This window comes from Asterias amurensis, chromosome 9, assembly GCF_032118995.1.
Source record: "Asterias amurensis chromosome 9, ASM3211899v1".
Taxonomy (NCBI): Eukaryota; Metazoa; Echinodermata; class Asteroidea; order Forcipulatida; family Asteriidae; genus Asterias; species Asterias amurensis.
Window position 1 is genome coordinate 3,600,857 of NC_092656.1, and position 16,443 is coordinate 3,617,299.

General features: G+C 36.1%; 1 protein-coding gene across 5 annotated transcripts in view; it reads left to right on the plus strand.

Moving 5' to 3' along the window:
- The window catches only part of LOC139941448 (uncharacterized), a 96,206-nt gene extending 81,171 nt beyond the window's left edge, over positions 1-15,035 (plus strand). For all 5 annotated transcript variants that reach the window (XM_071937946.1, XM_071937949.1, XM_071937947.1 and 2 more), the window contains 9 exons: positions 719-805; positions 1,738-1,831; positions 3,833-3,974; positions 4,830-5,002; positions 5,744-5,910; positions 6,309-6,352; positions 6,621-6,743; positions 7,438-7,607; positions 8,515-15,035. In XM_071937946.1, coding sequence (XP_071794047.1) covers positions 719-805; positions 1,738-1,831; positions 3,833-3,974; positions 4,830-5,002; positions 5,744-5,910; positions 6,309-6,352; positions 6,621-6,743; positions 7,438-7,607; positions 8,515-8,600 — 1,086 coding nt within the window. In that variant the 3' untranslated portion in view covers positions 8,601-15,035. The remainder of the gene's footprint in view (positions 1-718; positions 806-1,737; positions 1,832-3,832; positions 3,975-4,829; positions 5,003-5,743; positions 5,911-6,308; positions 6,353-6,620; positions 6,744-7,437; positions 7,608-8,514) is intronic.
- The last annotated feature ends 1,408 nt before the right edge of the window (positions 15,036-16,443 follow it).

Genomic DNA, 16,443 nt, shown 5'->3' on the forward strand with positions numbered 1-16,443 from the left:
CGAAAAGAGAAGGGGTTTGCCCCAGTGTTCCTGGCTGTGGCTGCTGTATGCGCCGTAGCACCTTGTAAACCCTTACAAGGTGCTAACTAATTGGGTCTCAAAATTCATCACTGCAATAACCTATCTTTCTGAAAGTTTATATATACTCAGCGCCTTGAGTACCTTGTTTGGTAGATGTGTGCGCTTTATAAGACTTTGATACTCTTACCATAGGCGACTTTAGTCCTCTGCACTCATAGCCCCTCTTCCTTACCATTGGTGACTGTAGCCCACCAAGCTTACACAAAAAAAAAAACCCACTCAAGCCTGGACACAAAGGTCATTTGTAATAAAGCAGTATTTTGTCCTTGTTCACCCTCCTTACCAAAGCTTTCCATCATTGAAATGAGAAGGATGGGATCTTTCCAATTATGGTAAATAAAATAAGGTTACTGTTATGCAATTCCTTCAATTTGCAATAGAGCGATCCATTAAGCTCTGCCCTATGCGTGTTGACCAATCACAACCATTGCGCAACCAAAAGTCTGACAAAACGTGGCAGAGTTGTGCAGAAAGGCATTAGAGAGGCTCTTGTGTTCTTGCTCACACGTGCGCCGTGGGCAGATCCTAATGGATTGGTCTACTGAACACCTAACACCTATGGATTGCCATAGTGTATTTGTTTGATTTTTGTGATAAGAACAATAATTGATTGATTGATTGGATTTTGTTTCTGCAGGTGTGGCAACATTGTGACTGCATTGGCATGAAAGAACCAACTGAGAACTACAAGTGTGAGCTGTGTGAAATAAGACCAGTGCCAAAGGTAAATTGCCAGTAGATTCTGTTACCATGTATATACAACACTAATAATGAACCTACAAACTGTTCAGGTTCAGGGCACAATTTCATGGCTCTGCTTACCGCTGATTTCTTTGCTTATGATCACCATTCTTCAGTTACTGTCCAAGCACCAAATTTGTGTAATAGCTGTGTAAACGAAGAATGCCTGGTAACGTGAAGCCCGTTTCACACTACTCAACCCCGGGCGATAACGGCCAGCCTTTTCACACTATGATTGCTTTACCCCTGATCTACCCCGGCAAATGGGCCTTACCTTGGAATTAGCCACCCCTGCTTTGGAGTAGGTGTAAGCGGCTTGAAACATGCAACTGGAACCCAGTGGAGTAGCGACACAGTGTGAAAGTGTGCTGGGGTAACCATGGGGTAAAACAGTCCCAGGACTGTATTCCACAGGTTTAAAGCCATTGGACACTTTCTGAACAGAACAAAAATTAAAAGTTCACAGATTTACAAATAACTTACAGGGTTTACAGAAGGTTATGGTGAAAGACTTCCCTTAAAATATTATTCCATGAAGTGCTTTACTTTTCGAGAAAACATTAAAACAATTATCAATTCTCGATATCGAGAATAACGGATTTATTTTAAACACATGTCATGACACGGCGAAACGTGCGGAAACAAGGGTGGGTTTTGCCGTTATTTTCTCCTGACTCCAATTGAGCCTAAATTTTCACAGGTTTGTTATTTTATATATAAGTTGAGATACACGAAGTGTGGGCTTTTGGACAATACTGTTTACCGATGTTGTGCGATTGCTTTAAGAGATACAGTGTGAAAAAGACTTTAAGGTGTTCCAATTTCGGACTCTTCAATGTTGGCAGGTATGTAAGACACTTATTACAACCTTATAATCAATTTCCACATCATCTGTGGTCTCTTTGCTATGTACAGGAAGTCCCCATGGTTCCACAACCAAAGTTTGCTCAACCGGATCAAACGTACTTCCTATGTCTTGAAAGAGATGAACATCTAACCGTTAGACAAGGTAAAATAAGTTTGTTTTTTAAGGAGTGCTCTGTTTGGTTTGGGTTTATACCCTGAACAGATTTACCCAAACCTATAAGTGTCATACTATTGCGTCCACCATATATCAAAATGGCTGACAGCAATCTTTATAACAACTAGGCTTTCTGATCAAAATTACACAATTTCTGTTTGCGGGTCATTACCAAAGTATGACCCTACAAAAAAAAAAAAAAACCGTGTACCTTTAAAGGGAAAGTATACCTTTGGCTTTTTACAGCACCAGGAGTGTCGCTGACTGACGGACCTGTGCGCTATATAAGAAGCGTCTATTATTATTATTATTATTATTATTATTATTATTATTATTATTATTATTATTATTATTATTATTATTATTATTATTATTATTATTATTATTATTATTATTATTATTATTATTATTATTATTATTATTATTATTATTATTATTATTATTATTATTATTATTATTATTATTATTATTATTATTATTATTATTATTATTATTATTATTATTATTATTATTATTATTATTATTATTATTATTATTATTATTATTATTATTATTATTATTATTATTATTATTATTATTATTATTATTATTATTATTATTATTATTATTATTATTATTATTATTATTATTATTATTATTATTATTATTATTATTATTATTATTATTATTATTATTATTATTATTATTATTATTATTATTATTATTATTATTATTATTATTATTATTATTATTATTATTATTATTATTATTATTATTATTATTATTATTATTATTATTATTATTATTATTATTATTATTATTATTATTATTATTATTATTATTATTATTATTATTATTATTATTATTATTATTATTATTATTATTATTATTATTATTATTATTATTATTATTATTATTATTATTATTATTATTATTATTATTATTATTATTATTATTATTATTATTATTATTATTATTATTATTATTATTATTATTATTATTATTATTATTATTATTATTATTATTATTATTATTATTATTATTATTATTATTATTATTATTATTATTATTATTATTATTATTATTATTATTATTATTATTATTATTATTATTATTATTATTATTATTATTATTATTATTATTATTATTATTATTATTATTATTATTATTATTATTATTATTATTATTATTATTATTATTATTATTATTATTATTATTATTATTATTATTATTATTATTATTATTATTATTATTATTATTATTATTATTATTTTGTTAACCGTTCAAATGTTTTAATCCTATTAAATGTAGATGTTTAAAATAAAATTTTCATCTGAAAATTGCAATTTCAATTTGCGTTTTTGAGATATCACCGAAAGTCCAAAGTGAATATGGCATCGCAGAATAATCCCTACTTCGTCTAGGAATACAGATTCAAACTTTGGCTCATGAAAACAACTATCATTTTACATAACCACATTACTTGAAGTGAAATGTTTCTCAAAATGCTTTGAACTATTGAAAGCTGCTGAAAGCTTCTAACCAACAAGTTTTTATTGCCATTAGAGGAACACGTTGCCTTGGATTGGGCAAGTTTGTCTTTGAAAAGCGTTTGTAACCGCTTTTTATAAAATGCATATGGTTAGAAAGATATTTTAAAAGTAGAATACAATGATCCACACAAATTTGCCTCGAAGTTGCGCGGTTTTACTTGTACTTTGCAAACTAACACGGTCGGCCATTTATGGGAGTCAAATGGCCGACCGTGTTAGTCGACGAGGTAAAAGGAAAACCACGCAATTTCGAGTGATACTTGTGCGGATCATTATATTCTACTTTTAAAATATCTTTCTAATCATATGCATTTTATAACAAACGGTTATAAACGCTTTTCAAAGACCAACTCGTCCGATTCAAGGCAACGTGTTCCTTTAAGTTCCTTAAGTGATTACCAAACGTGTACCTGCCTTTTAATGTTCATATATTCATCCCGTCTCTTGTGTACACCAGGCTGTTGTGTGTATCTTGCCAATGAGAATCAACGACGGACACCAGACGGCTCCCCCATCCAATCCTCTACAGAGATCATGTCCAATATCAACAGAGATGAACTCAATATCTTCAGAGTAGAGAAGCTGTGGAAAAATCCAGAGTAAGCTTAATTTATTCACTTTTTTTTATCTTATCATGTTTCTATTTATCAAAACTATCAGTAGACGTCATTGTGAAATATGACACTAGTATTTCATTTAATGTATTAATTCCAGTAGAAAACTTGTGTTTTTTTTGCTAAGCAAAAATTAGCAGGATACCGGTCACAGGATACCAGTCAAAGATGGTTAATGTGACATGGTATTTTGCTGGAAACCGTATTCTGGTAAGCAAGGCCCACACTTTGTGTACCACAACTTCTACATCAAATAACAAACCTGTGAAAATTTAGGCTCAATCGGTCATCGGAGTCGGGAGAAAACAACGGAAAAACCCACCCTTGTTTCCGCGCGTTTCGCCGTGTCATGACATGTGTTTAAAATAAATCCGTAATTCTCGTGAACAAGAATTTATATTGTTTTGCTGTTTTCTCAAAAAGTAAAGCATTTCATGGAATAATATTTCAAGAGAAGTCTTTCACCACTGCCTTCTGTAAACCCTGTAAGTTATGTGTAAATCTGTGAACTTTTTTTTTCTTTTTCTGAACCGAAAGGGTCCAATGGCTTTAAGCAGCTCTATAAAATTGGGCCCTCGTGTATGATACGTGTTCAAAAGAAACTTGGATGACCCTGTAGCTAACACGGTCGATTTCATTTCATTTATTACTTCTGGTTGTGAAGTCAAAGACTCTCAGAAAAGCAAAATTAATCACTCCAAGAACCCCATGGTAAAAAGACAAGGAAGGAAGTTTTAGTTTGAGGAAAAACTAGAGAATTTTTCAGGGAAAACCCTCGCAGTCAGGGTGGTAATATAATAATAACAATATTGTGTTCAAAATTTTGCTTTCATTCCTCAGCGGCGAGAAGTTTGCTTTCGGACACCATTTCTTACGGCCGTACGAGACTCATCACACTCCATCCAGAAAGTTCTTTAAGAATGAGCTGTTCAGGGTTCCACTGTATGAGATCATCAAGCTGGACGTCATCTGTGGGGTCTGCTGCGTCATGGATTTTTATACTTTTTGTAAAGGTAAATAACCTTTATTCGTAATTTCAAAGATTGTACGAGTAGGCTATGGCTTGAACGCCGCGCCATCATGGCCCAATTTCATAGAGCTGCTTAGCACAAAAATTTGCTTAGCGTGAAATGTCTTTCTTGATAAAAACAGGCTTACCAACCAAATTTCCTGTTGTTGCATATTGCTTGTTACATGTATTCAGCTGTTGTTTGCTTATCCTGAAAATCACGTGGAAATTTGGTTGGAACTCTTGTTTTTATCAAGGCAAAAAATTCAATGCTAAGCAAATTTCTGTGCTTAGCAGCTCTATGAAATTGGGCCCATGTGTCAAGTATAAAATGTCCTTTGGAAACAGTCATAGTCATTCCTGAAGCCAGCAATTCTGAGTGTCTGACAATTGACTCTGACCATTGCAAATTGCCTGCACTTTCTAAGGCAACTGAAAACTTTTAAGGTCGATAAAACTATCATGAGGCTCTTTTATACTGTACAGCTGCTCTGTCTGGTTTAGTATACACTTGATTCAAGTCATGTTCTTATGCGAGAGGTCCCTATATATCCGCCGTCAAAATGTAGCTATTGTGGTCCCGACAGGTTAGGCGATGGGACTGAATAAAAAGGACTCTCTCTGGATTGGGACTTGAGTCAAGTCTAGGTTTAGAAGTGCAAAAAGGGGGACCGTCAAGATCTACGGTAAAAACAGGACATAAATGAAATCTGTCATGAACAAGTTTGAATTAATTGTATTGCAGGGAGGCCGAAGGGTGTTGAGGAGATAGACGTCTACGTGTGTGAGTTCCGATTAGATAAGACAGCTCATCTCTTCAATCCCATCAGCAGACACAAATACCCCATCTCTACCAAGACCTACGCCTTTGATAAATTCGATAAGAAGTTGGTGCCTAAGAGAGACTACTCGGTGAGTTACCTTTAACTGTTATCTGTTACGTGTTAATATTAACCCTTATTATGCTGATACCTAAAAATTAAAAAAACATCAGTCTCTTCCCACATATTGCCCTATAGACCTTTGACACAGTGTGGTCATCTTGATTTCACTCCATTCAAACTCATTGTAACCAAACTGAGGCCGGGCGAAATAATAGTCTGGTGCCATGCGCAATGAATGTTACTATTCATTACTGTTATTGGAAACAGTGAACATAACCAAGATGGTGACAGCGTGATAAAGGTCTATTGTGCTTTCCTGCCACTTATAAATTGATCCCAATAAAATATGACATCAATGGCAGAGCTGCTTACTCCATAAATAATCATTTTAGAATAACACACTTGTTCTGGATGTTTATTTTTCAGCCTCATCTGGTACCGGAGCATTTTAAACGAGGATACGGAGGAAGGTGAGTTATATCAAATCTATGGATGTTGGACCCTAAGAATGCTGTGTATGTATCATAAATAAACAGTAAACGGTTGTATAGCTTTCGACTTGCACCCAAACAAATAAATTGACAGAATACGGAGACCACAAACATAGGGCTAGTTAGAGCAACATCGGCAAAATTATCCGGAGGTCGTTTGTTCAAATCCCGCTCTAGTCAATTGTTTTTTTTATGTCAACCCCCAAATCATTGTATTAATCGAGTTGAAATTGTTTGATTATTGTAGATGTAACAAAGACAAGTCAGTCGAGAGAGAGGAAGATGACGTTAACATTGAGGACATGACTCCAGAAATGTATGCAGCTAGACAACTCGGCAATCCACTGTCTACCAACGCAAAGAAGATTAGGTATGTCTAGCTATAATAAAAACAATGATAATAATAATTATAAGTAAAGCTTATTAATTGAATTACTATATCCTTCTTTTCACAAATTTTATGCCTGGATTTCAGCCTTTTGAGAAAGACTCTGCTAGAGTTGAAAAGTTAATTACCTCTTTTTTTTGCAGTTGAATTTTAAAGATAGAAGTCGAGAATGAGGTTGATTTCATTTCATTTATTCTGGTTGTGAAGCCAAGGACTTTCAGAAAGGCAAACTTAACCACTGTACTTAGCCAAGAATCCAATGGAGAGAAGACAAGGAAGGAAGGTTCATTTTATATGTGGGGGGGAAACCACAGAGAATTATTCCCCAGGGAAAACCCATACAGTCAGGTAGGGACTAAAGAACCCAACCCACAAAGTGTACTGGTGGGCTTTGAACCAGGTGGAAGGCATGGCAAGATACCACTACGCCAACCTGACCCAACATCAAGTGTTTTCTTTAACCCAACACATACAAATTGCACTACTGTAAATTCACAACATGGTAAACAGGTAAAGAGCAAACTATCAATCTATTTACCCTGATGCTATTTAGTGCCCCCGTCGTGATTTGAACTGTGATTCGAACTGGTGTCCTAGAGGTGGACGGCGAGGAAAGATATACCACTTCGCCAACCCGACCATTGATTGGTTGATATTTGATTTGATTGCTACACAGTTTGATGGAGAAAAAGAAACAAAAGAAGCGTCTTAAGAAGCATGAGAAGGAGCAGTCGTTAGCCTTGAGGAGACAGCAAGAACAACAGAAGGCCGAGAGGATTTGTCAGCAGAAGGAGCGACTTAATGGTCTGCTACTCAATCTACTGGGCAAGATGCCTGGCAAACAACGTAAGAAAGCAACGCTGAGATCCTAAATGGGATTCAATATTGGTTGATTTTATTTTTGTTTCCTTAGTAAGGCAAGATGCCTACAACCTTGTTCCAAGGGTTTTGAGCATGTCTTGCATGCTCATAACCCCTGGAATTGTTCCATTAAAATTTGATAGAATCTGGCACATTTTAATTAGGCCTGTGGCTGATCTACTCTATGCGCACGCTCAAGTATGGTTAGCCTGCAAAAGGGGCATCAAGTCATAGAGCAACTGGTCCCCTCTCATTTATCTTCGATCTTGTGATATGTCTAACGGTATGCAGTTAAAGGGAAGGTACATGTTTGGTAATTGTCAAAGACCAGTGTTCTCACTTGGTGTATCCCAACATAAGCATTAATTAACAAGCCTGTGAAAATTTGAGCGCAATCGGTCGTCGAAGTTGCGAGATATTAATGAAAGAAAAAAATACCCTTGTCTCTTGTAGTTGTGTGCTTTCAGATGCTTGATTTCGAGACCTCAAATTCTAAATCTGAGGTCTGAAAATCAAGTTGTGAAAAATTACTTCTTTCTCAAAAACTACACTACTTCAGAGGGAGCTGTTTCTCACAATGTTTTTCAACCTCTCCCCATTACTCGTAACCAAGAAAGGTTTTATGCTAACAAATATTTTGAGTAATTACCAATAGTGTCCACTGCCTTTAAGGGTGACCGTGTTAAAACACAACTCATTTAAAACTGGGGGAAAAGAAAAAAAAGACGGCCGCACAAAAGGTTAAGAAGTCTGTTATGACAAGCCTTCAAGCAGGAATATTTTAATTGCCATTCTTTTTGATCTATTTCTCTCTTTTTATCTTTGTGATAATTCAAAAGGAATTTGAGTTGTATAGTTGTCTAAAATGTTTATTTTGTTCATTACTTTTTAGCTGTGGATTTGACCTACCTGTTAGAAGAAGGAAATGGGAAACGACGCTGCAAAAGACCGCCGCATTCATTGGACGGATTCTTTTGAGAACTATCCATAGGGCTTCCCAACGAGAGAGAACATGTCACAGTCGGACCGAGACCCCAATGAGTTTTGCCTAACTGAATGAAATGTCAGTTTTAGGTTACATTTTAACTCAAAGGAACTGTTTACCGAGACAAGGTGGTGTACGTCTCCTAAATAAAATCACGTTGGAACATACAAGAAAGTCATAAACTGAAGAATAGATGATCATCGGCACCCGGTGGGAGGTGAGCAGCAGTTCCTGGTTTCTCAGAGATGAATGTCAGTTCCTGGTACTAAGATATGAATGTCAGTTCCTGGTACTAAGATATGAATGTCAGTTCCTGGTACTAAGATATGAATGTCAGTTCTTGGTTCTAAGATATAAATGACGGTTCCTGGTACTAAGATATGAATGTCAGTTCCTGGTACTAAGATATGAATGTCAGTTCCTGGTACTAAGATATGAATGTCAGTTCCTGGTACTAAGATATGAATGTCAGTTCCTGGTACTAAGATATGAATGTCAGTTCCTGGTACTAAGATATGAATGCCAGTTCCTGGTACTAAGATATGAATGTCAGTTCCTGGTACTAAGATATGAATGTCAGTTCCTGGTACTAAGATATGAATGTCAGTTCCTGGTACTAAGATATGAATGTCAGTTCCTGGTGCTAAGATATGAATGTCAGTTCCTGGTTCTAAGATATGAATGACGGTTCATGCTACTAAGATATGAATGGCAGTTCTTGGTTCTAAGATATGAATGTCAGTTCCTGGTACTAAGATATGAATGTCAGTCTGGTTCTAAGATATAAATGTCAGTTCCTGGTACTAAGATATGAATGTCAGTTCCTGGTACTAAGATCTTAATATCATTCCTGCCGTCGATTTCACAAAGAGTTAGGACTCGTCTTATCTCGAGTTAGGACGAGTAACTCTTCCTAACTTAGGATTAATCTTAAGGTCTGCATGCTACATTGCAGGGTTGGGACTCGATCTACATGTAAGTCCTAAGATTAGTCTTAAGTTAGGAAGAGTTTTTCTAAATCGACGGCTGGTACTAAGATGTGAACGTCAGTTCCAGGTACAAAGATGTGAACGTCAGTTCCTGGTTCTAAGATATGAATGACGATTCCTGGTTCTAAGATATGAATGTCAGTTCCTGGTACTTAGATATGAATGTCGGTTCCAGGTACTAAGATATCAATGTCAGTTCTTGGTTTTAAGATATCAATGTCAGTATCTGATTTCAAAAATGATTTCAGTTCATGATACTCAGAGATGAGTAGACGTTGTACAAGTTAGAAGGCTCAAGGGTAAAGTGTTATTTTATATTGAAGAAACTATGACTTCGGAGAGGACCACTGTTTTCCTTTTTTGACTGTGTTGTTTCTGAACATGTTTAAAGGCGTACCTATTTTATAATAGATGGATCTTTGTGAGTAGGATATGTACCTTGAGAAGTGTTTAAAAACAGGTCTGTGAGTATTTGAGTCTGAGTTTTACACCTTGAGTTCTGAGTTTCAATGTGCAGTTGAGTTATTGTTTAGTCATGGGGGTATATAGAAGAATCAAAAAAACCTTTCGCTCAAACAAAAAATTTAAGATTACTTTATTTTTTAAATTTGTTGCTTGCCAAGTCATGCTGGGGAAAGAAAAAAAATGCTACAGGGACCATGGATGGAGTTTGAAGCATTGACTGCATTTTGTTTTTATGATTGTTGAAGGCAGTGGACACTATTAGTAATTACTCAAAATAATTATTAGCATAAAACCTTACTTGGTAACGAGTAATGGGGAGAGGTTGATAGTATAAAACATTGTGAGAAATGGCTCCCTCTGAAGTGATGTAGTTTTTGAGAAAGAAGTAATTTTCCACGAATTTGATTTTGAGACCTCAGACTTAGAATTTGAGGTCTTGAAATCAAGCATCTGAAAGCACACAACTACGTGTGACAAGGGTGTTTTTTTCTGTCATTAATATCTCGCAACTTCCGATTGAGCACGAATTTTCACAGGTTTGTTTATGTTATGCATATGTTGAGACACACCAAGTGAGAATACTGGTCTTTGGCAAATACCAATAGTGCCCACTGTCTTTAAGGGTGCTTGCCAAGTCATGCTGGGTAAAGAAAAAAAAACGCTACAGGGACCGTGGATGGAGTTTGGAGCATTGACTGCATTTTGATTTTATGATTGTTAAGTGTTTAAGTGTTTTGAGAACACTGGTGTCAACTTTTAGCTGAAATATCTAGGAACGGAATGCCAAGGTAGCCGTTGGTTACTGGATACGGTGCCCCGAATGGGCTGTAGCAGGGCTGTGTATTGAGCGAGTAGTGATTGCTGGATGCCGTTTACAGTCTGAATGTAGCACAGAACCCAACCTCGCTACCATGGGCAGCGCGCCGTATCACGCTAGCTCTGCGTACGTCTCTAACCCCTGGGAGGGAAACTCTGATCCGTGTCTTTGATTGGCTATTTTATGCGCGCAAAACATGAAACGCTGTGCTCTTCAAAAAGCTCTATACACCGAAACACATGCGTATAAAGATGTACGTATTCATCATGCAACACTGAACGCCAAGGCAAGTTTATGACTTTTATTACACACAGCGCATCCAGCCCGTGCGCGACTAACGCCCAACACAGAACAGATCAACCACAGGACAAATTGTAATATCCCATATATTTGGATATTTTGAAGTCACACTTCCAGGGGTTATGATCGAGCAAGGCTTGCTGGGAAAATATGCTGTAGGGTGTAGTGTTTAATGTAAATGTCGCTGGTCCTCTGAGCGTCTTTGTAACAGATTAGTTTGGAGGGTGGGAGGGGGGGGGGGGTTGTTGGATCAGCGGTAACCAGAAACTTGACAGAGGCTACATGTGTTGTCTATGCAATAGTGTTATTAAAAAAAAGGTCTGGTGAAACCGCACTGTAACCAAAGATGTAAATGTATTGTAGGTGAAGGTTTGTTTTACTCCTATAATTTGGATTATAGAGTAACACAAGAAAGAAATGTGTAAGTAAATAAATGCACTGGAAATTACTCTTACATTTGGTGTCAGGAATAAATTCACCTGTGTGAAATCTACTTAACAAAATGAAATTAGAGAGAGATGTAAATAATATTATAAAATAGAAAGAGACAAAAAAAATTACTAATAAAGTAGTGATGATTGCATAATCGTGTATATATTCTAAGTGTTTATGGTTGAAAACCGCCAGACTGTACAATTTTAAGATACCATTTAAAAAGAAAATTGTGAACTAGAATTTTGTGTGAACTTATCTTATTGTGTCATTTAATGGCTGTATTCTGTAGACATCATGTATGTAATCTGGCATGTTAATAGCAAGATTTGATTTCAATGTTTTTAATGTTATTTTCAACATTTCATCTTTCACTCTTGATTTAACTGTGCCCCTTTTGAAGAGAGTTTTTCTTTTTAATTATAATTGCACAAGGAATTCATGGGCAGTTCCATCTGAAATAATGAATTGAATATTTAATCTTAGATTTGCATATTATTATGAAGCCGTGTATTCACTGAACAGGGTTTTTTAGCCTTCCTTTCTGGCACACCAATGTCTGTGTATCATGTGTATTACTTATAAAACAATGTTGCTGAACGCATTTTCTGTTTTTATCAAACTGTCTGTGTGAAAAAGTGGGTTTTATAAAAGTTAGCTACAGTATTAGCGTTTTGTTTTTTACTTTCTGTTTTGTCTACCACTTGAGCCAAAGGTTGAAACATTTCAAATGATATGAAGCTTCGCCTAGTGTTGATCATAAAAAAAAATTATAGTAGTTTTATTTTAAAATGTCTTGAAAAAAGCAGAGGGCGATCAAAATTTCTCGAGAGCTGCGCATTGTAGTGAAGGATCAATTATACAAAATTTCATCTCTCTGTCTACTGACAAATTCTGTGTTTTCAATCACCACTGTTCGCTTCCAGGGCAAGCACTGAATTTCTGCGTTAGCTGTGTAAGCGAAGAATGCCTAGTAACGTGGAGAACGCACGCACAAGCGAAGTTTCCCTGCTAATCTATGAAATAATGTTTGGCGTAGGCACGGCATTTCCTGCTTCGGTTTTCTTTGCTTATGGTGAGCAGAGCCATGAAATTGGCCCAGTTTATCAAAGCCATCAACCAGCCAAAAGAAATGCTAAGCACCGCAAAGAAATGCTTTGCAGAAATTGGTTACCAGACAAAATTCTATAGAAGTGACATTGTTTTGAATGGTACTCCACTCATATTTTGCTTAGCCAAGCTTTTTTTTTCTGCTTAACAACTTTATGAAATTGCAACTAGGACCCCATATATCGAGCACTGTGTACAACACAAAGCTGAGCGCAAAATCTGTCTACTAGACAACCAAAAAAGTTAGCAACCAAGATTTTAGGTAAAATCTGTGTTTTTACTTGCATTTCAACATCAGATCTCAGTGTATTGTTACTTGTTTTCAGCAAAATATACTTTTCTAAATATCTCAGAAAAAGTATAAACCCAAGTTATTATTCATAAGTTGTTGTTTTTTTGTCCGGGTGGGTGTATTGTGAGTCTTTGTTGGTCTGATTGTTTATCTGTTTGTTTATTTGTTTGTTTTGTACAATAAACCTTTTTAAAATATAAATTATTTAGAACTCCATTGAACTATTTGAAGGTCCTGTTCACCAAAGCTTTTATATTTTAACAAAAGCACCGATGAACTGATAAGCTGTATTTTTTTAAAAGCTATTCCCATAGCAAAAAGTGAAGGAGTAACCCATATTTAATTATGTAAATTAATTATATTTCCCACCGAGATGAGGAAAGTTCTTTTAAAAAAAATCCACCCTTAAGGAAATGATAATATGCAGATTGAACTGAGGTGTCGCTGTGAAGGAAGCTTGGTGTATGGTGCAATTTGTTTTGGGTTAATAGAGAGGGTAATGTTTTTAGTTTTTGATTGGCTGGTTTTGTTTGTTTTGTTTGTTTAATGGGCCCAATTTCATAAAGCTGTTAAGCAAAACAATACAACAGTAGGGCACCAGTTGCCCCTATGGCAAGTTTTGATGTTTACAGGCGGCTTTATGAAATTGGGCCACGATTCTTTATGGATCTTTAAATTGGGGTGTGAGCCCCCCCCCCCCCCCCCCCACCTTAACGAGGCAGAATCTGATAGCAAACCATGCAGTCTACCTTGTTTATGGGCCAAGTTTGCACAAGGACTAACGGTTAACAAGTGGTTGTTTAGTGACGTATGTTGGGTATGCGCATTGAAGTGCGACAACTCTAGTCATGTCTAAGCGACCGGGGGTTCTTGTACGTTGTCATTTTCTGATGACTGGTTCACTCTCTGCACTGTGTTGTAAACAATGAATATACCTTCTATAATGGTGCAGCCATCTTGTTTATCGCCTATTCAACTCAATGCAATGAAAGCAAGTCTGGTTTCTTTTTGTAAAATTGATTTTAGCATCCATTACTATTACTTCGTCGGCTCAGTGCTATAAATTGTTGAATTGCAATTCGTGATCAATAGGGTTTTATATGAAAAATTTGCAAAAACAACTATGAAAATCCACAAGTATATGTTTTTTTTAACAAAATGTATGGGTTTTTTTCATGCAAAATACTTTGAAGACCACTCTTGATCTGTAGTGTATGCAGACTCGGTGATCTATTTATAGAATATGATGTCGCCACTGTTGTGTTCTTACGTCGTCAATATAGGTAATAACAGACAAGGAAACGGGTGTAACATTGCGTCAAATACTCGGGTTCTATTTACGTGGTTAAAACAAGCAAAACAACAGAGCTCTCGTTGAAACAATGACATCATATTCTATAAATAGATCACTGAGTCTGCATACACTACATGGTCAATAAACTCCATTTACCAGGAGCTCCAAAATATGAAATAAGCAATTTGATGCAATCAAGTTAAAAGTGCTGAGCCGACGATTTGATACTGGTATTACTGGATCCATAGCCACCATTTCCCCCCTCATACAAATTAGTGTAACCGAAACGAGGCTGGCACATATCAAAACAGTCTGTTACCCCACTTGTATTATGAGAATCAGTATTCATTATTACTGTCAAGAGGACAGGGATCATGTCATGGTTGATGTTATCAAGAAAAGGTGTGTAATCAGATAGCGTTTTGTGTAGTGTTTTTACGCATTGTTGTCTTAATTCAAGCAATATACACGTACATGCACCAGCAGTTGCTAAGCAAGGGCACCAGTTTAAAAATATGAAACTATTTTTATATTAAATCATGAAAACATCTAGCTACAAAGTATCTGTTCTGCATTAATCCAATATTTTACTTCTTAATTTGGTATTCACAAAATGTTTATTTTACTGTGATATATCACGGCAGTCACACTGCTCTGTGAGCCTCATCAGACTAATTTATGGCACAATTTCTTCTATTATCATTTGTGGGTTTATGCTAATTAAAAAAACTGGCGTATTATAAAAGAATATTGGTCTAACTAAGAGAAGTGATTTTTGAGTCTTGTCAATGAAATGCTCAAGTTTGATCTGTGTAATGACTTGCTAATGCCCATGGCATTAGTCTTGGTTCAAGATGCTCTTGTTTGGACACGATCAACCACGAACCACAATCCACCTGAGAACTGTATACTAGCGAACTCCCATGATAGTAGCCTTTTTTCAAGGTCTTTGTCGCTGGAGCTTTGATCCCTAGCAACTTGAAGTGGGGACCCCAAAAAATAATAAACTGGCAGTATACCGAGACCAATTCCGAAACCAACAACACTGATCTAGTTTTAGTCCAACAATTCTGCATCATCACCCCAACAGGTGGATGTCAAACATCCCTGACCAATATAACAAGCTATAATTTATAATTAGCCTTTTGGAGATAAGACACTAGATGAGTGCACTGTTAGGTTTGGGTGTATGCGGACAGATTTAACCAATCCATGCAGTTCATCATTGTGTCCAACATGTCTCAAAAAGGCTAAAACAAAAAGCCCTTATTCGTTGGACGTCCACGCAGAGGGTGTAATTTCTATTACCAGAACAGCAACAACAAACCGTCTCCTCCTTTCTTAGGACGAATGACAGAGGGCGCACTAACGAAACAAAAAACCCGCTTGTCTGTCGTGTGCTATTCTTCTGAACAATGATAATTTTCAATACTAGTTCAAGATAAAATCAGCAATTTTGGGCGGGATCTTAATTTTTCAAATTTAAAACAAGTTGTACGGAGTGAATAGTGCATCCATTAAGTGCTTCCTGAACTTTGAAGGAAAATCCCCCCAAAATGTTATCGACTTATCGGGAAAACAAATCCTAGAGAAATAAATGTTAAGTCCGAAAACAGGCGAAACAAGTGCAGTTTTGGAATGACCATTAATATTATCTACCGCCCTCACATGACAAGATTTTTCAACAATTCCATTGCACAGCATCTGATAGTTTATTGCTCCATGATCTGAGTGATGTCTTTTACAAATTTACAATCGTGGGCGAAAACGATCCTTTTATTCTCATTAGTTTGATAAATTGCATGAGAGTTTACCCCCCAAATTACTCACAAATAATGCAAAGTATTGCATTATTGTTGCACCATACCCCTGTAAAAAATATTGATCAAGTTAATTCTCAATTGGGTACTGGTGTCGCCTTTGCTTTGGCCGTTTCCGAAACGGCGACTTTGGCTTAAAGCTACGGCTAATTCGTGCGTGTCTGCCTATTCTTCAACACTAGGGCAGACGCGCTGATCTGGCTGTAGCCGTAGCCGAAGTCGCAAATGGTAATAATTCTTGATTGGGTCACCCTATCAGAAACAGAAACAAACAACGAGATGTCAGAGTCACATAAAGTGCATGTAAAGTGCGCGCA